Raw genomic sequence first — 21,878 nt, 5'->3', positions numbered from 1 at the left:
CCCCACAGCTAAGCACAGCACATGGGAGTCGGGCATAGCTCAGTGCTGAACTAGGCTTGTGACTTCCAAGGTCTTAAGAAATAAGAAGCATCCTTAAGTGCCCAGGAGAGTTTTAGTATAACCCTGATTAAAGGAAAGAAATGGAGATCCCCTCTCATGACAAGTGCATTTAATCTTATCCATGATCGAATTTAAACCAATCTGTAACCAGAATTTATCAGGAAGCAGAAACTCCTAAAAATAGCACCACATAACCACAAAACTGAAGTCAAAACAAACAAACAAACCCAGAAATAGTATATGCTTATATTCAATAAAATGCACAGCACCGTTTCTATCTTCAGTGAAATTGTTATTTGTAATCACCATAAGTAGCATCTATTGAACAGCGTAGTTTTGTGCACAGTATGAGCTTTTTACATACATCTATATCTCTGCTCATACACAGACACCAAATGGTTTTAGGAGTCTAATTAACGATACTAAGAGTCTATTTAGTAAACAAGGGGCATCCAGATGTAATTTCGAAAGTTAGTGTAATGCAGTAATATGAATGCTCTCGGTGACTGACATTTTCAAAGATGTCAATGTATTCATTACATTTCCCGCATAGCCACATTTCTTCTCAGTGGTCCACGGAGTTGACTGCCTGCTCTTCCTTGCTTGATGACTCTACCTGTTCGGAAACAGGGGACCAATATCCCCTTCTTACAACAAGAAAGCACACCACGGGAAGTGGAGCCACAGCCCAAAGCAGCTGGCCACAAAGGAAAAATCCTTCCCTCCTTGAGGCAAAGCTCTTCACCTCCTGGAACAGAGCGGCGTCGACCAGCACAGAGATGAGTGGCTCAGGACCTCAGGGAACCCAGCCTGAGCAGTGCAAGGCTTGGGCCAAAAGTAGGCAGGAAAACCCACCCAGGGAAACAGGCAACAAATTGTAAAGCACACAGAGAGCAGACATCTGAATTTTCTGGTAAGGACCCACCTTCAAGTGAAGAATTTCCCAAGACAGTCCACCCAGGAGGCAACTCCAGATGGGTCAGAGCCAGCACCAGCTCCTCGTCCAGAGCAGGCAATGCTCCCACCGTCAGGGCAAACGGGGTCAGCAAGGTCTGGTGGCTACTGGCTGTGAGGCGATGGGCTTGGGTGACCAGCAAACGAGCCAGCCTGCAAGCCATGTTGTCCACGTAGGTCACGCAGTCGGAGCCCATGGTCACTGGGGAGTAACCTTCCGAGCAGAGGCACACAGACACCGTCACCGTCTCCTGAAGCCTGTGGCCTGGACGACAAGACAGTGAACTGTTCACCCAGAGTCTGCAGAAGATGCTCTCCCAGTGTCCAGTGTGTTAGCCCAAGCAAACCACATGCTCCCGGCGAGCAAGACAGAAAGAAAATGCAGCCAATTATCTTGAAATGCTGCCAAGCATGTGGGTCCAAATGAAAGTGGACCCCAGCTTCTTCCACTGACTCCTGAGTTTCAAACTACCTGTTATGAGCTCTGAGCATCTCGGTGCCTATTCTCCTGTCATTACCACTGTTATTTGGCTTAACTTCACCTTGTACTTCAACCCCAACCCTCACATTCAAGTTTGTTGTCTTAAAGGCTACTGCCCTTTCCTGCTCTGCATTCCCTTCTGAGTCATACATTTTTATATATTTATTTAGGTGCTAGTTTTATAAGATGGCACCAAAGTTACACAAGTTTACCCTAATTCCACAGAATTCTTCCGAATGTGACTGGAGTGGGTAAATACTACTCAACAGAAACATCACATATATTGTTCATTGCCCGCCTCCCCACTTGTGAGAATGGCTTCTCTGTCTTATACGTATTCTTAGTACTTCTGCTCGTGGGTGGTCACCTAATCCTGCTACCTGTCCCTCCTCCTTACACTCTTCTTTCATTTTGCCAAGGTTGGTGGACTTCTAACCAGGTACATTTTTCTGTTATCCTTTGCAGAATTTCCAGGAATTACTACCACCAAACCTCTGTGATTATGATAATCCGAGCTGGACAGAAGAAGGGTTAACATTCACCCACCACTGGCCCCCAGACAAACAGCTAATAGGTACAAATCGCCCTTACTCTGCCTTATTCTCCAAAGCCTTTCTCCAAAGGCTATGCTGCAAGGCTTCAAGGAACAAGAGCATCCCACGTTTGCTAGGCAAGAGCTGCTGCCACTTTCACATCGTCGCCTCTTTAAAGCAGTCTAACGGTACAGACGCAGAATGCAGCCCCCACCCGCAGACTAGACACGTCCAGTATCTCCTCAGAAATCTGTTGTACGTACTCTGGAAAGGTTGCCGTGGCAAAGTTGTAACCAGGGGAAATTTATGATCCAGAAATAGGGACTGTTCCTTGTCTACAGGGAAGTTGTTAAAATCAAAGAACCCTCTCTTCTAAGCAAACTACAGTATAATCAAAAAGATTTTCTTTGACACATGAGGAGTGGGAAGGAAGTATTCCCCTACATGCAAGTAAAGAAAAAGACAAAACAGATGTTTTGATGTTAGGAGTGGCACTTTAGTTAGTATTTTTATTCTTTCTCTATAAGAGGCTTGATAAAAGAGAGAAAACCAAGAAGCAGCCAAGGTAAATGCAACAAAAACTATCAACATAAACACCAAAGCACAAGGCCAGGGCCAAGGAGACTGGCAGCCGGTATAACTCCATGCCGTTAACATGGTTTGACTTTGTTTTTCTTACAAGAACGGGAGTTACTGGGTCTGAGAGAGAACTGCTTAAAATCGTCCAAAGTCCCAGAAATTGCACAATAGACTGATTCAGTGTCCAAACCCAGGTAGGTCTGAAAGGTCTTTGTTATCGTTACAGTTCTCACTATGTCTGTGTTTGCAGGTTTACTGTCTTCCTTCTCCCCTGCATTCAACAGATATACTACAGATGCACTTCGAAACATTTTTCTTTTAAAAATGAGGCCAGTCTTACCTATTTAAAAAATTCCCTGTATATTTTAAGAGGTCTTGAAAGACCCACAAGTTAAAGAAAACTGACCAATCAACAAACAAGAACAAAAACCCTCCTTTCCTGCAGGTTATGACATCTTGATTATACCTTTAGGCTAGAGTTCGATGTCTCAGATGTACAGCCCACATGCCAACGAAAATACAAAACAACTGTATCCGAGAAGGGCTCATGGTAACATATTAATTTGTCATCTGTCCCTGTGGTACTTGAAGATATCAGGGAGAATTACAGGTTTTGGAATGTGAACATTTTATGGTGGGAAGAGAAAGTTCTGAAGCCTGAGATCCAGTAAGAAAGCATCTGGATGAACAGGGTGCCAAGGAAGGAACTCCAGCCACCAAAGGGAGCAAAGCAGAGAGAGGTTGCTAGACTGACCCCTGGAGAATGAGGAAGAGAGAATGAACTGTCAGATATCTCAGATCTGCCTCAACCATCCCAGGCAACAGCCCTGGGACCACAGAGGGTGATACTGAGACAGAGCATCTCCTCCACCGGACTGCATCCAAGGCACACCCAACCTGGAGAGTTAGGTCTATGTTGAGGTTGCTCAGGGGGCTGCAGACACACCTGGAAGAGCCTCAGACGTGGGATAATCCAGTGTGAGTGCCCTTCCTTACACACATACACACATTCACGCTCTCGCACACACATACACACTCACTCATACCCCTCCCACCTTGGAGCGCTGTGAAGATGCCAAAAGACATTTCCCAATTGCTCAATCAAGAGGACACCTCACCTGGAACACTGGATTGCAGAACATTATCCTCTGTGCGCTCTGCAATCACGACGTGTCTCTGACGAGATCCGTTATAAATAAAGTAAAACTCGGCATCTTTAGGAAGATAAACGTTTTTGCCAAACTTCGCATAGACCGTCATCTGCCCCTGGAAAAAAATGAGTAAGTCAGGGCATTGTCATACTTCCTTGTCCTGGCCCTAAGAAACCACAATAAAAAGGGCCCCAGTCCAAAACTGGGCCCTTTGTTATGCTCACGTCACGTGGGTGAGCTCAAATACCAGGAACCCTCCTCCCAGCAACAATGTTTCGAACAACAGGGAGATGATTTCTGATATATTTAAGTATGGGTATCAGAGCTGGTTTGTTCTGTTTTTAAACTTGAAGAAGCTCAGCGCATACGGAAGAATTTTATTTACTAGATGTGTAAATATGATACTTTGTTGTCTTTTACCTTGTTTGAATTCCTACCTGATGGACATCATTGCCTATATTTATTTTTTCCTGTACCTGAGACACCACTATAGTATAAAACTTCAAAATAATTATTCTTAGCTATGGCCTGACTCTGTACTGGATCACAGGGGGTTGTAAGAATTTGAAATATTCACAAACATTGCCAAACAAATAGCACCACGCGATCCAACACTTGCTGTGCCTTTCCCGCTGCTGTTTGTCTTCTCTGAGAGATGTCCAAGTCCTCTGTCTCATTCAGCCTGACCTCAGGCTTTCTCTTGAAAGCTTCTGGTTGGCACAAAGCCCAGCTAAGTATCCTGGTCCCAAGGAGAGGAGCTGCCACCCTGGGTCACTGGGGCACACTCTGAGGAAGGAAGGAAGGAAGGAAGGAAGGAAGGAAGGAAGGAAGGAAGGAAGGAAGGAAAGAAGGCAGGCAGGCAGGCAGGCAGGTCGAGGGAGTGGGCAGCAGGCCAGTGCTCCCCGGGATGTTACCATCCAGAGGTGGTGTGTTGGGGCTCCTTCAGCAATGCTGCCACCAAGGTGGCCACAGTGGATGAGCCGGCCAGGTGGTCTTGGGACCCGGAGGACTCCAAGGATTCGGGACACTCCCTCCCCTCAAACACAAAAAGGCAATAGAACAGGGGCCTCCGGGGAGCAGGTGCATTCCACCCAGCCTGTGGGAGTGGCAGGGAAATGGAAACCAGGAGGTGGAAAGGGTCACCCACTTTGGAGGGCCTCCAGAGCTCAGCCCACTGTGGAAAAGCAGCTGGGCTTTTATGTGCTTGCCCTACAAAAACACACCCACTCTTCGAGAGCTCCTCACCCTGCGACAGGGGGAAAAAGTGAACACAGAGGAGTCTCCACAGTCTCCCTGACATATGCTGGCCTTTGCTGGGTGTTAGTGTAAAATACCAAGAGTTAGGCCAGCCAGGACCAGAAACAAGATCAGTGCGGACCTCCTCTTTCCCGTAATCACATGGTTATTTCATCTAAAATTCTAGAAACGAAAAGGCTATGTTTTCCTAGTTTTCTAGATGGTTTGCAATCATCACACACATGAAACATCATCTTGAACCATGAACAGGTATAAATACAAAGTGTGGAGCTCTGAAAAAAAACCACTAGCTCACAATTTTGAATTAGACTTTCTCTGTGTGTGAGCAGGTGTGTGAGCACACATGCACACACACCACACACACACAATCAATAGAAAGTAACATGCCAGGAAAAATCCACTATGCAATAGCTTCAAAAAAAAAGTTCAGAAAGAGGATCTGAAAAGCAAAAAAACAACAAATGTCTGAAATGACAGAGAAGAAACTTAGACGAAATTCCATTTCCTAAAAAAGGAAGACAAGCTTGCTTTAGTCACATTCCTGGTTTCTAAAGAGACTATTGATTATCCATAGACAGAACCTGGACTGACCTGTTGGTGATACTTTTTTTAATGTTAGAAAATAAATTATATAAGCAGACCAAATTTTTTCACAGATCACAAGGATATCTAATCCGTATCTATTCAAAACAACGATCATATTACTATTTTATTTGGTAGGTGAACTAGGACAATGACTAATGAAAGAGTTTAATTGCAACCCTTTCCAATGCAACACAACCCCAAACAGTACAGTTTCACAATTCAGTTATGCCTCCCTTTCAAGATCACACTGTGCTGTACATTGGTCAAAAGATAAACATTCATGTCAGAAATGGCATGTCCATTAAAGAGAGGTGCCCAGCAGTCCTAGCACTAAGAGTAATATTCAGCACTAAGAGGAGTCGCTCACTTGCTAATCACGGAGATCAGGAAGCTGCGGCGAAGAGTGTCACAGGAGAAGGACGGAGGGGTGTTACAGAAACCAACAGAGAGACCCAATGAGATGGAAAGGGACTGGGAGGCGTGGAGGGGGACGTGGCAGGAGAGGAAGACTGGGAAAGAAAATACGCATGGAAAAGAACATGAACATTTTCATTAAGAAAAGTTAGACAAAGCTCGAAGGAGATTTAGATAAAGCTACAAAGAAGGCCAGCGGGAGGAACGGGCTTCTACAAATGTGCTGAGGGACACGTACAGCATAAATAGCAAGACAGCCGCCGGTGATAATTTTTGACTAAGATTGAGGACTTTCTAATCACTGTGGCCACTCAAAATCTACTTTTCTTAAAAGGCCACTAATTTTATTGATGGCAAAGATAAATTCCAATTTACAGAATTCCAGTGTGCCTCCGTCCCTTCCCCATCTGGAGTCAACTGCATACTTTGTTTTAGGCCACTGAAAACTATAAACTTTTGTAAAGTGAATGTTGGCATCAATATTGAAATCACTCTTCTTCTACGCAAAACAAAAAACAAGAGATGTGCTACCACCTTTCTATCAATTCACCGTATCCCAAGTTAAAAAACCACTCGGCTATTTTACTGAAACTTCTGGAAACAATAAGAGGTATAATATTATCTTCCCAAATTATCTTCCCAAATTAATCTATAGATTTAATATACTCTAATCAAAATCCAAACCAAATTTGTCAAATGAAACTCAACAAGCATATTCTAAAGTTCATCTGGAAGAGTCAACTCACAAGACTAGAAACAAAAGTTTTGAGAAAGAGAATAATGTTTTGAGCTGTGGGGGGAGGGATCACAACTTGCCCCTGTCAGGGAAATTAAGTAATAATAAAGGCGGCATTTCAAATCAGTGGGGAAAGAATGAACTACTCAATAAATCATTCTGAAACAGCAGCTGTCCATTAAGGGCAAAAAAAATTCTTCACACCAAATACTTAAATTCCCAATTAATTCAATATTGAACATAATCCATAAGTGCATAAAATTAGAAAATTGTCTTGAACTTTTCATTATTGAACAAAAGACAACAATTAAAGATACCTAAATTTCATATATTCTGACACCACCCTAATTTATCAAACTTTTTTTTTCCATTTCCTTCTAGTTTTTGTTCAATGCACAGCTAATTATTACATAACCATACTCATGGCATAGCCACATGTACAGTTGTGTTCTCTCTTCTATCAAAAGCATTTTTCATGCTTCCGGGAGAAGATGGCGGAATACGCTCGCAGGTCACCCTCTCCCACAAATACACCAAGACCCACATCTACAGACCCACTCAGCCAACCAGAGCACCTGTGGAACTCCGACAGAACATCGCCCTCTTCAAAAGATAAAGACGCCAAAAATCTGGTAGGAGAAAAGGAAAAAAGAAAGAACAAAAGGCAAAGCAGCGCGGGACGGGTCCCGCGGGGAGGGAGCGGCAAAGGAGGACTGGCGCTCGCTCGCTGGGTCTCCCCTCTCCAACTGAGAGGCCAGCGGGACGGAGGGGGAGGCTCCGAGGCTCGGATCTGTACAGAGCAGCCCCTGACTAACAGAACTAAGTTAAACGGGCATAGAGCGTCCCCCCCGACACCCAGCCTGAGACGCGGGCCGGCAGCCGCGGGCAAGGCCAGGCTGCACAAGCCGGGCGGAGGACGGGGGCGGCTGCACGGAGGCAGCCCCGGGTGAACGCAAGGGGCTGCGCGCCGTGGCTGTGGGTGCACAGGGCAGAACAACCTGGGCCCTCCATAAAACAGCAAGGTTGATGTGCTCTCCGGGGAAGGGTGCACAACCCCATCTCTGAAAACCCCCGGAAAGTTTTCGGGGGAAGAGAGGCGGGGCTCAGGCACAGCCGCCACATCCTCGGTGCTGAGCACCCAGGCGGGGGCGGGAGCGAAACCTGCATCCGCACTGAAGGGCTTAGCAGCCTCAAAGGCCAGACTGAGACTGGCCTGCAGCCCGGGGCAGATAGGATCCTTCCATCCTGGTCCCTCAGAGAACTTGCTCCACAAAGACAAACAAGGAGCTGGGTTTTGGCTCGGAGCAGGGACAGGGCTGTCCCTCGGTCTTCCCTGAGCCCACCCGCGGAGCGCCGACCAGGGCGGAGCGCGCAGCCGCACAGAAAGCGGAGCTACCGGCGGCGCAGGTAGAGGGAGAGCGCCCCCCCCCCCCCCGCCTTTCGGGCAGGAACAGAGCCCCTGACCGAGGTGCTGGGAGGGGGCACGACCCGCCCTCCTACCTGGCCAGTCTGCAACATCTGACTGCGGCATCCGGAGGGGCAGCAACCCGCCCGCCCACAGCAGAGAGCTGCACCTGACCCAGTGTTAGGAGGAGGCGCGATCTGCTTGCCCACAGGTGCTGGGAGCAGCACAGAAGAGGGCGCCAACGGAGGGCCTCTGAAAACAGCAAGCTGAGCTTCCAAAACAGGATGAAGACAGAAAGACTTCACATTAAAAGCACACAGACTCTAGGAGAACACCAACAAACCCCCCCCCCTTTTTTTTTTTAAATCTGTTTTTACCTGTTCTATTTTCTATTACTTTCTAAATCTTTACTTCTTAATTCATTTCTATTTCTCTTGGGTTTTGATGTCCTGCTATTGATTAGACACAGGTTTCAAATACATCTATTCATCTCCCCCCCCCCTTTTTTGTAAAGGTTTTAAAAGGACGTCTCAACCCGATTAATACTCTGCTTCAACTCACTCTTCTATTATTCATTATACACTGTTTTCAAACTCTCTTTCTCCCTTCTTTTAAAATTCTTTCTCTCTCTCTCTTATTTTTTTTTCTTTTTTTCCTAAGTTCTATTCCTAAATAGGCATCAGATAGATAAAATCCTTAAGGACCAAAATAAACAACTGATACTCCATAAACCACAGTGCCAAAGAGGTATGAGCAAGATGAAGAAGCAGAAAAACCTTTCCCAATTAAAAGAACAAGAGAAATCCCCTGAAAGAAAGATGAACGAAATAGATATCGATAGCCTACTAGATCAAGATTTCAAAAAAGGAGTGATCGAATTGCTGAAGGAATTAAAAGAGATAGTGTTTAGAGATATAAAATATGTCAAAAATGAAATTGAAGCTATAAAGAAGAGCCAAGTAGAATGGGTAAACTCATTGACAGAGATGAGGAATGATCTAATAGCTGTGCAAAGCCGACTAGATAATGCAGAGGAACGAATTAGTGATCTAGAAGACAGGGCAATAGAAAGCACCCATTCAGAAGAACTACAAGAGAAGCAAATAAAAAATAATGAAAATAGCATAAGGGACCTATGGGATCATATAAAGTGTCCCAATCTTCGCATAATAGGGGTCCCAGAAGGAGAAGAAAGATCAAAGGGGATTGAAAAGGTTTTTGAAGAAATCATGACTGAAAACTTCCCAAACTTAAAGAAGGAATCAGATATCCAAGTACAGGAAGCTCAGAGGGTCCCAAACAGGAAGAACCCAAATAGACCCACACCAAGACATATCATAATCAAGATGGCCAGAGTCAAGGATAAAGAAATGATTCTAAAGGCAGCAAGAGAAAAGCAAAGAGTAAGTTACAAGGGAACCCCCATAAGGCTCTCAGCTGATTTCTCTACACAAACACTACAGGCCAGAAGGGAGTGGCAAGATATATTCAAAGCCCTGAATGAAAAAAAAGATGCAGCCTAGGATCCTTTATCCAGCAAGGCTATCCTTGAGGATACAAGGAGAAATAAAGAGTTTCACAGACAAAAAAAAAAAAAAAAAAGCTGCAGGAGTTTAGCAACACTAAACCCATGCTAAAAGAAATATTGAAAGGGCTATTCTAAATAGAAAAGCAGCAGGATGCTACAGAAATGAGAAACACACAACTGGAAAGGTAATAACTCATGAATTACAAATAAAGTAAACATGAAATTATAAAAGAAGACATACAAATCACTGAGAGTGGGAGAGGGAGGCAGGGAAATATAGAATATTTTTTTCTTTCTTTTTTAAATTTTTTTAACAGTAGGATGGGTTTCAGATCATGTTACTATCAGTTTAATAAAAACAGTTATAGTAATGGGTTGACAGATTTACAAAAAAGGGTAACCACAAGCCAAAAATTTACAAAGGAGTCACAAAAATTAAATAAAATCCATGATAATACAAAGGAAAATTACCAAACCACAAAAGGAAGAAGAAAGGAACAAAGAGGATATACCAATTCAACTGCAAAGATAAGTTCAAAATGGCAATAAACACACATCTATCATTAATTACTGTAAATGTTAATGGACTAAATGCTCCAGTCAAAAGACACAGAGTGGCAGACTGGATAATAAAGCAAGAACCTTCAATATGCTACATACAAGAGACCCACTTTAGGGAGAAGGACACATATAGATTGAGAGTGAAAGGATGGAAAAGGATATTCCATGCAAATGGAAAAGCCAAAAAAGCAGGTGTTGCAGTACTGATTTCAGACAAAATAGACTTTAAAACAAAGGCCATAAAGAAAGATAAAGAAGGACATTTTATAATGATTAAAGGAGTGATACAAGATGAGGATATTACACTCGTTAATATATATGCACCCAATATAGGAGCACCTATACAAGTACATACAAGAATTACTAACAGAGATAAAGGGGGATATTGATGGGAATACAATCATAGTTGGAGATTTTAACACTGCATTAACATCACTAGACAGATCTTCCAGACAGAAAATAAACAAGGCAACAGAGAAATTAAATACTACAATAGAAAAACTAGATTTGGTGGATATTTTCAGAGCATTACACCCCCCAAAAATAGGATATACATTCTTTTCAAGTGCACATGGAACATTTTCCAGGATCGATCATGTACTTGGGCACAAAAGAAACCTCAACAATTTTAAGAAGATAGAAATTATCTCAAGCATCTTTACTGACCACAATGCCATGAAACTGGAAATCAACAACAGAGAAACAAAGGAGAAAAAAAGGAAAGCATGGAGATTAAACAATATGTTATTGAAAAAACAATGGATCAATGAGGAAATCAAAGCTGAAATTAAAAAATACCTTGAGACAAATGATAATGAAAGCACAACCACTCAAAACCTATGGGACACAGCAAAGGCAGTGCTAAGAGGGAAGTTTATAGCGATACAGGCCTTCCTCAAAAAAGAAGAACAATCTCAAATAAACAATTTAACCCACCACCTGAATGAATTAGAAAAAGAAGAACAAAAAGCCCCAAAAAGCAGCAGAAGGAAGGAAATAATAAAGATCAGAGGGGAATTAAATACAATAGAGATTAACAAGACCATAGAAAAAATCAACCAAACCAAAAGCTGGTTTTTTGAAAAAGTAAATAAAATTGACAAACCTCTGGCCAAACTCACAAAGAAGAAAAAAGAGAGAGCACAAATTAGCAAAATAAGAAAGGAAAATGGAGAAATTACAACAAACAAAATAGAAATACAGAATATCATACGAGAATATTATGAAAAACTATATGGAACCAAACTGGATAACCTAGAGGAGATGGACAAGTTTCTGGAAACATACTGTCCACCAAAACTGAATCAAGAAGAATCTGAACACTTGAACAATCCGATCACTAGAAAGGAAATAGAAATAGCAATTAAAAACCTCCCTACAAATAAAAGTCCAGGACCGGACGGCTTCACCGGGGAATTCTACCAAACATACAAAGAAGAACTCATACCAGTCCTTCTCAAACTCTTCCAGACGATTGAAAAGTAGGGATTACTCCCAAACTCATTCTATGAAGCCACCATCACCCTGATACCAAAACCAGGCAAAGACACTACAAAAAAAGAGAATTATAGGCCAATATCACTGATGAACATAGACGCCAAAATCCTCACCAAAATTTTAGCAAATAGAATCCAACAACACATAAAAAAGATTATACATCATGACCAAGTGGGGTTCATCCCAGGGACACAAGGCTGGTTCAACATACGCAAATCAATCAGTGTAATACATCACATCAACAAGAGAAAGGACAAAAACCACATGATCATCTCAATCGATGCAGAAAAAGCATTTGATAAAATTCAACACCCATTTATGATAAAAACTCTCGCCAAAGTGGGTATAGAGGGAACATATCTCAACATAATAAAAGCTATATATGACAAACCTACAGCCAGCATAGTACTCAACGATGAAAAACTCAAAAGCTTCCCACTAAAATCCGGGACAAGACAAGGATGCCCACTATCACCACTCCTATTCAACATAGTCCTGGAAGTCCTAGCCACAGCAGTCAGGCAAGAGAAAGAAATAAAAGGGATCCACATTGGAAAAGAAGAGGTAAAAGTGTCATTATATGCTGATGACATGTTACCATATATAGAAAACCCTAAAAGGTCCACACAAAAGCTACTAGAGCTGATTGAAGAATTCAGCAAGGTAGCAGGTTACAAAATTAACGTTCAAAAATCAGTTGCATTTCTTTACACTAATGATAAATCAACAGAAGAAGAAAGTAAAGAAACAATCCCCTTTAAAATAGCACCCAAAGTAATAAAATATCTGGGAATAAATCTAACCAAGGAGGTGAAAGAATTATACACAGAAAACTATAAACCATTGATGAAGGAAATTAAAGAAGACTTTAAAAAATGGAAAGATATTCCATGCTCTTGGATTGGAAGAATCAATATTGTTAAAATGGTCACACTGCCCAAGGCAATCTACAGATTTAATGCAATCCCTATCCAATTACCCAGGACATATTTCACAGAACTAGAAAAAATCATAATAAAATTCATATGGAACCATCAAAGACCTAGAATTGCCAAAGCATTATTGAAGAAAAAGAAAGAGGCTGGAGGAATAACTCTCCCAGACTTCAGACAATACTATAGAGCTACAGTCATCAAGACAGCATGGTATTGGTACCAAAACAGACATATAGACCAATGGAACAGAATAGAGAGCCCAGAAATGAACCCACAAACTTTTGGTCAACTCATCTTTGACAAAGGAGGCAAGAATATACATTGGAATAAAGACAGTCTCTTCAGCAAATGGTGTTGGGAAGACTGGACAGCAGCATGTAAAACAATGAAGCTAGAACACTCCCTTACACCATATACAAAAATCAACTCAAAATGGATTAAAGACTTAAACATAAGACAAGATACAATAAACCTCCTAGAGGAAAACATAGGCAAAACATTATCTGACATACATTTCAAAAATTTTCTCCTAGAAAAAATAAAAGCAAGAATAAACAAATGGGACCTAATGAAACTTACAAGCTTCTGCACAGCAAAGGAAACCAGAAATAAAACAAGAAGAAAACCTACGGAATGGGAGAAAATTTTTGCAAGTGAAACCGACAAAGGCTTGATCTCCAGAATATGTAAGCAGCTCATACGACTCAATAAGAAAAAAATAAACAACCCAATCCAAAAATGGGCAGAAGACCTAAACAAGCAATTCTCCAAGGAAGACATACAAATGATCAAAAAGCACATGAAAAAATGCTCAATATCACTAATTATCAGAGAAATGCAAACCAAAACTACAATGAGGTATCACCTCACACCAGTCAGAATGGCCGTCATTCAAAAATCCACAAATGACAAATGCTGGAGAGGCTGTGGAGAAAGGGGAACCCTCCTACACTGCTGGTGGGGATGCAGTTTGGTGCAGCCACTGTGGAAAACAGTGTGGAGATTCCTCAAAAGACTAGGAATAGACTTACCATATGACCCAGGAATCCCACTCCTGGCTTGTATCCAGAAGGAAATCTACTTCAGGATGACACCTGCACCCCAATGTTCATAGCAGCACTATTTACAATAGCCAAAACATGGAAACAGCCTAAATGTCCATCAACAGGTGACTGGATAAAGAAGAGGTGGTATATTTATACAATGGAATACTACTCAGCCATAAAAACCGACAACATAATGCCATTTGCAGCAACATGGATGCTCCTGGAGAATGTCATTCTAAGTGAAGTAAGCCAGAAAGAGAAAGAAAAATACCATATGAGATCGCTCATATGTGGAATCTAAAAAACAAAAACAAAAACAAACAAACAAACAAAAACAAAGCGTAAATAAAGGACAGAAATAGACTCACAGACAGAGAATACAGACTTGTGGTTACCAGGGGGGTGGAGGGTGGGAAGGGATAGACTGGGATTTCAAAACTGCAGAATAGACTACACTGTATAGCACAGGGAAATATACACAAAATGTTATGATAACTCACAGAGAAAAAAATGTGACAATGAGTGTGTATATGTCCATGAATAACTGAAAAATTGTGCTGAACACTGGAATTTGACACAACATTGTAAAATGATTATAAATCAATAAAAAATGTTAAAAAAAAAAAAAAAGCATTTTTCCATGCTGTTACAATTTTTGGCACCATTTTCAATTGCATTCCATGAAAGATTTGATGTTCCATAACTTAACTTAATCATTCCTCTACTGTTGTACATGTAGAGCATTTCTAGCTTAACATTGTAAAAAATACAATAAATATTTTCATGTATATTGTTTTTATACTTTAAATTACTTTTTTAGAATAAAATTCAAGAAATGAGGCCAAGAAGGGCACAATTGTCACAATTGTGAGACTGCTTTCCAAAAATGTGTCAACTTGCGTCACTACCTGCGCTGGTTGGTCAAGAGTATCATTTTTATCCCAACTTTGCCAAAACTTTCTTTTTTATTGTTTCCCAAGTTAACATTTAATAAACGTTTCTTCACTGATTAATTCATATTTTTCCATTGCCACTGAAATGTATTGCCTACTTTTATAAAAGCCTATTACTAAATGGTGTCCGCATTGTTAGTTGGCCTGATTAAATTTTGATTTAAGGAACTCTAATCTTCCCTTTCTATTCACATTTAAATTCACCTTTGCCTTCAGGAGGTCAAAATTTTCACTTTCCCTAATGAATCAATTGAGAGCAATATCAAAATGATCCCCTTCCCCTTCTGACGAGTGAATGTGTACCACCTACTACTCATGACCAAATAAAAAGCACTCAAACACTCAGGTAAGACCACTGAAGGCCAGGTAACTCGGACAACAGAAGTAACAAAGTGTACGCAAAGGAGAAAAACGTAACTAAGCATAATCACACTGAGTACTCTCAATATAAGCACAAACAAAAACATCATGCGTATTAAACCAACATTTTCTTTTTACTATCAAGCATCCCCCTAGAGAAATTCTATTTGTAAAACTCATCAATAATTCTCAAAGACCAAGCCTTCTGCTGAAATGCTGTGACACCTATGGATTTCTTCTCAAAGAACCAAAAAGGTACTCAATGTTTTTGCCACCTTCATTCGACTCTCTTAACTCCTCTTCCAATGGCATTTAAGATGGAAATGGACATCGACATTGATAAGCACATTCTAAATATTTTTTCATTACTCTATAATGGTCTCAAATTCAATGTCTCTAACACCCTGAATAGCTTGGTGGCTGTATTATCCTGGTCCTGGGTATTCTTGTAGTAAGTTCTTCCACCCTCTATAGATAGTGTATATAACCGTGTATATATATATATATACACAAACAATATAACTGTAAATATTTTGTTAATAACAATGTCATTTTCTGGACAACAGCCTTTTAACTATGTCGTTTCTAAAATACCTGGCATGATTGGGCAGTGAACAAATAGTATTGTTTCAAGTGATGACAATGAGAACAAAGTGTAGATCTTTTTATGGTGAGTCCATATGGGGTTATGGGTGGCCTGAGAACTTCTTAAAGTTGTTAGCAAAATTGTTTATGTGCATGTGTGCCCAATTTTCTAAGGAAAGGTTTACAGTTTCATCATATTCTCAAAGGCATCTAAAGATTCAAAAAACGTTATGAACACTAGCTTTTATTGTAACAAACAAAAATGAGAATTTATTAAGTGCTTTTTATTGATAATTGTCACCTTTTCATGTGACAGTAAGACTGTTCTGCCCTTTAAGATATTCTAGTATTCTACACAGCCTTTACATGGGATGATTTTTGACAGAAGCACAATGAAGGTTTCTTTATATTGAAGTATGGTATATCTACAATGTTGTGTTACTTTCTGGTGTCCAACATAATTATTCAGTTATACATATATATTCTTTTCCACATTCTCTTTCATTATTAGGTTATTATAAGACATTGCACATAGTTCCCTGTGCTGTACAGTAGGACCTTGTTGTTTATTGAAGGTAAATGTTAATTGACATGTTAAATATTATAATGAACGTTTTCTAATACATGCCACTAAAACCATTATCATACTATAAATATAATGCTCTAAGTGAACTATCAAATTTAATTCTTGGTTTTAAGTATTTGAAACTTGTCCTCTTTACAGTAACAACAGAAAAACCCAGTAATTCTACCCAGAGATTTCTCTGCAAAGCACAGTGTTGCTGAATGTTTTAAGATCCTTGAAAAATAAATTTTAAAAAGATGTATTGTCCCACGTTATAGGTCAGTGAATAAAAGTACAGGTACTAACTAGTACTAGCACTGACAGGATCCCAGAGCCAGATTAACAGCATTGGGTTTCTTGATTTCTGCCGCCACCCCCACGTTATATTATCTTTACATTCCTCGAGCAAAATTTCAAAGAAAGTGCTGTAGGCACAAAGACTTTTATTTCCAGTTACTGTGTTCAACTGAAGTACTTCTTTAAAACAAAGTTTGAAACTGTAAAAGCTATTTCCTGTATGTTGTATGCACATATTATAGGTAGATAAATGCATATCTACTTACACACATGTATTATCTTTTATGTGAACAGTACTCCATAATTTATAAAGTGTTTCCTTGTGTATTGTCTTATCTTATTCCCACATCTAGGAAATACTATTGTAACTTTTATTTTATAGATGAGAACTCTGATAATATCAGGTCCAGTGTGTGGCAGAGCCACAAATCAAATCTACATCTTCCTGTTCCAGGCCCAGGGCACTCTTCTTCTCAACCTGTTGCTGTACAAACAGCAAGTGCTCAAGTATTAATTGACTTATCGACATCTTTATACTTAACACTGATTTTATGTACTTAATACAAGGATTCTCATCCTGAAATCCACGGATAGACATGGGGTGGAGAGGGAAGGGGAAGTCAGAGAAATGTTCCTTAATCCCCTGAATATATATGCACAGTTTTAAGCATCCATCTGGGGAGACTGTCTTTTAATCAGAGATTCCTAGGAGGGTACAAGGAGAATATGATTCAAAAAAGTTAAGAACCACTGATTTAAGGCATGTTTAAAGCATCTTTTGTATAATGTAAAATGTCAAGATCATTCAAATTTATTATCCAAACCAAAACTAAGTCAACAAAATTCAGTTCAATATAAACTGGTTAGATCCAGAGGAAAATAGCAGAATGTCAATTTTTTTAAGGAAGGTAAACCAAAATGAACTAAAAGACTCATAAGGACATTTCTTCAGGGACAGCCTTTGAGGGGGGAGGGTGCGGCTCAAGTGGTAGAGCACATGCTTAGTATGCATGAGGTCCTGGGTTCAATCCCCAGTACCTCCATTAAAATGAATAACAACAACTAAATAAATTAACCTAATTACCTCCCCCTCCAAAAAATAAAAGAGAAGATAAAATAAGTATTTTAAAAAAGAAAATCAAAAAAAGAAAAAAAGAAACAGCCTCTGGAGTAGGAATGACCTTCTTTTTAGACAGGATGAAACAGAGCAGTGTAGACCAACATTCCTGCTGATAACAACAAGAAAATAAAGACTGAAAAATTAAAACTAATAGTCTCAAAGGCACCTGAAACCAATGGAAATGAGAATAAAATATAATTAAAACTCCAGAAAGGGCAGAACCACTCAGAGAATTATGGCTAGAATTATGTCTTCTAGCTAGAAGGCAATGGAATAATATCTTGAAACAATGAAAGAAAATAACCAGTGACCTAAAATGCCCTACCTAACAAAAATATTCTTTAAAATGAAGCTGAAATTAAATGTTTAAGACAAATACTGAGGTAACTCACTGCCAGTAGGTCAGCACTAAAAGAAATACTAAACGAACTTATTCAAGTAAAAGAAAAATGATCTCAAACATAAATACGGACATGCAAGAGGCAATGAGGCACAGCAAAGTAAGTAAATATAATATCTAGTGTACAAAATAATAATTATAATATCATGGAGATCACAGCAACGTAAAAGGGAAGTGGAATTAGAGTATCTAAGTTTTGGAAATGTGTTAAAAATAATTATCTTACTATATTTATAATTTCAAATACATGTTTTAAGTTGAGGGTAACCACTAACAGAATAATAAAAGAATGTATAGCCAGCAAGTTACAGAGTGAAAAATGAAACAGAAAATAAATAACCAAAAACACAAGACAGGAGAACATAAAACATGTGTAAAATAGACTTATATAATAAATATAAATCCAACTACATCAGCAACTACATCAAATGTAAACAAACTAACAGATCCGAATACAATTTTGAGATAGACAAGTTTGGATTTTTAATTCAAGAACAGTTACAATACTTGTATGTTGCTTACAAGAGACACACTTTCAAAATAACGCAGAAAGTTTAAGTAGAAAGATACACTGTGCAACACTAACCAAAAGAGAGATAGCATAGCCGAAACAATAGCAAAGTAGTTTATAAACCAAGACGTGTGACTAGAGGAAGAGGAACTTTCATCATAAAGTGTCAGTTAAATAAGACAATACAGTATTAAATCTGCATGCACCTAGTAATACAGTTTCAAAATACATAAAAGAAAAATTAACAAATCCAAAGAGGAGAATTAGACAAATCCATAATCAAAATGGGAAACTTTAGCGTGCCTCTCTCAATAGCTGACAGAACAAGGAGACAAAACTGACAAGGATATAAAACACATGAATTACACAATTACCAAGATTATTAATCAAAAGGAATGATTACCATAAGTTAAATATATAAAGTAATATTTATTAAAAAGGCATCAATTATTCAAACCTCTGCATTAAACTTGGTTAAACATACACACAAAAATAAAACTTCTTGATTTTCAACTTGATGGAATGATTCACCACTATAGAATTGAAATATTCTTTGTTTCAGTAACAACAGCTGAATTGAGTGAAAAACAATTCATGCTGGAGGTCAGTAAATGACTCCAGATTCCTCAAAAGGCCAGAAGTAGGCTTTAAAAAGTTGCTTAGCTTAATTCCTTTAAAAAAAAAAAAAAAATCACTAACTTACTCACAGATTCTATAAAAACACAGAACTCCTAGAAACTGAAAACAAATATCTGACACTTTAAACAGATCATCATAGGAAATACACTGGGTTGGATATAAGAATACTTAAGGAATAATCTCTACACTTCCATTACTTCTTGAGGAATAAATACCCTATATTTATTCCAAAATCATCAACTGCAAAAATGAAGAATAAAGCAAAATGCAGTTTAATAGTTAGATACCAGCGGGGATTTTAGTCAATAATCAACTTAGCATGAGTTATCACTGAAACAGCCACCCAAAAATGCTAATTCTGCCCGATCCCGCATTTATGAAAACCTAGTAACTTCATTAAGTATGGTTATGGTCCAGCTCTTCTCTGTACCTGTCCCCGACATACCTGGGCCATGGAATACTTTAATATAAATATAGACAAAACTGACAGCATGTTCAGAGGAAAATGACAATGATGCTGCAGGGACACAGGAACCACGTTGTCATACGAGGAACAATTGAAGGAACTAGGACTGTTTTGCCAAAGAAGAACAGACCCACGGGTAGACAGTCACCGTTGCAAATATCTGAGGGTCCGCCATGCAGACAAGGGGTGAGACATGATCTGCAAGCCCCAAGGGGAAGGCAGGAAACAATGAGGGGAAGAACAGGGCAGAGTTCAACTCTACACTGAGAGCCTTCTCAGGACCAGAGATGTCCAAGGATGACATGGATGACTTCAGGAGGAACACGCACTACCAAGAGATGGTGGCTTTGTTTTCTGTTTTACTTATTTGTTTATTCTAAGAGAATAGTGCTAGCTATCTAGACTTGAAAGTCCGCTGAGGGGTGTTGACAATGGTAAGGGGAGAAACAGGCTACAAAGACAAAGCAACAAGGAATTTAACTGAAACGGGAAAGGGGCAAGAAAGATGGAAAACAGATAAATGAAAATGAGCAAAGAGAGCGAAATATTCATTCTGCAGGAACTGCAATCTGGAAATATCTTTGTAAAAACAAAGAGGGTAGGGAGGAGGACCTGAATTTTAATGCCTGCCAAGAACATCTCATGTGATCAAAATCAAGAACTAAGGGCAAAAGCAGCACTACAGAATGTATTTTTGTGACACATTATAAAGGGGGGAGAGTGTGTTTTCAAACTACTCACAACCAACTACTGGCCGCACCCCCATCCTGGCCCAGCTGTCTTTCTTAGGGCACGTACAACAGTGCGGGGAGAGGGGAAGGGCCCACTCAGAGATTCCTTTCTCACTTCAGAACCAACAATGGCTTTAGAATGCAGGAGCCCACTTTTCTGGCCTTGTCCTTTTTTGCCCCTTATTTAAGATTCTCTCTGAATCTTCAGGTCAACTCTTCAGGGATCTTGGCCAGTGAAAAATGGGCCCTACATACAGAACTGCCAAATGCTAGCTTCACCAGAAGTACCATTCAGCCAAAAGTCAACTGGAATCTACTCCTTCTAATTCAGCACGGAGTGCAGAGGTACAAGAACAACACTGGTGGCAGTGTACACAGATCCGACCCAAACGGGCTGAGCGTGCAGTTAAACTTGCTAATCCCTTTCATTTCCTTAGTGCTTCACTCTTCACAAGGCGTTTGTGTATGCTGGCCCACTGCAACCTCACAACGCCCAGAGACCCAGACGGGCGAGAGACGGGCCCATGTGGATACACTGCTGCCTGGGTGACTCTTCTCCAAGGAGCTTTCCTGGGACCCAGGTTCCTGCTGCCTTGTGGCTCTGCCACAGTTTGGGTCCCAAATTACCCTGTGTTATTCCAGCCAGAAAAAAAAAAAAAGAATATGGAGCATCAGAGCTGTCCAGGCCTGAGCCTGGTTCCCACCTCTGGCCCCATTCCATTCACAAGATCTCAGCTACAGAGAGTAACTGGGAACTCTTTTACAGCTGTGTGTCCAAGAGAAGGTCTGGTTATTGGCTCAATCTCTGCCATAGGCTCTGGCACAACGAGTGATTCCCAGGGAACATTGAAGAACTCAGGCTCAGTTTAATGAAAACTGAACACTATTACACTTCCACCCCCCCCCCCAAAAAAAAAGCAAAAATTAAAAAATCTAAGAGAGGCAAGAGTTGGGGATTGTGTTGAAAATAAACAATGGCTAAGCAGTGCCAACACACTCACAGGGTTATTTTCAAAAGCACATCCTGCCTGCCTGCCCTTGTCTGTCTGTCCGTGCGTCTCTGTCTCTGTCTCCCTCTCTCCCGTGCGTGTGCGCACACACACACACACACCCTTACTTTCTCAGTTATTTTACCCCAAACATAATGTCAAAAGTTATACTTCTGCAAGTGTCCCTTAATTCAGGAAAGAAACAAACTGGGACAAAACAGCTTCATCAGTAAAGCACTGTTTAGGTACTGAAGGAAAACTGCATTATTTTCAATGTTGTCCCAAATGATAAAGGAGATATCTGACACTGAACATTAAATCATGCCCCTTGTCATTACCCCAAAAGCACAGCACCACAACCAATGGATGCTAAAAGTTTTCCAGAGGTACGTGACTTTATGATTTACCTGTCAAAGAGACAACATCACTTCTCATTCCATGACTACTCTATCCCTTTAAAACCAACAACACAGAGAGGAGTGTGCTGGCCACCTGGTAACTGAGGGGCTCCCCCAAAGGACATGACAACACAGAAACCTG

The 21,878-nt window shown here is 40.3% G+C and overlaps 1 protein-coding gene across 3 annotated transcripts in view; it reads right to left on the bottom strand.

The window, feature by feature from the left end:
* ARHGEF28 (Rho guanine nucleotide exchange factor 28) overlaps positions 1-21,878 on the bottom strand; it is a 276,756-nt gene that overhangs the window by 159,092 nt on the left and 95,786 nt on the right. For all 3 annotated transcript variants that reach the window (XM_074359759.1, XM_074359771.1, XM_074359768.1), the window contains 2 exons: positions 3,726-3,873; positions 986-1,279 (listed from right to left, as the gene is read on the bottom strand). In XM_074359759.1, coding sequence (XP_074215860.1) covers positions 986-1,279; positions 3,726-3,873 — 442 coding nt within the window. The remainder of the gene's footprint in view (positions 1-985; positions 1,280-3,725; positions 3,874-21,878) is intronic.

This window comes from Camelus bactrianus, chromosome 3 (assembly GCF_048773025.1).
Source record: "Camelus bactrianus isolate YW-2024 breed Bactrian camel chromosome 3, ASM4877302v1, whole genome shotgun sequence".
Classification (NCBI taxonomy): Eukaryota; Metazoa; Chordata; class Mammalia; order Artiodactyla; family Camelidae; genus Camelus; species Camelus bactrianus.
Note: the sequence above shows the minus strand (reverse complement) of the source record. Positions and strands in the feature narration are given on the sequence as shown.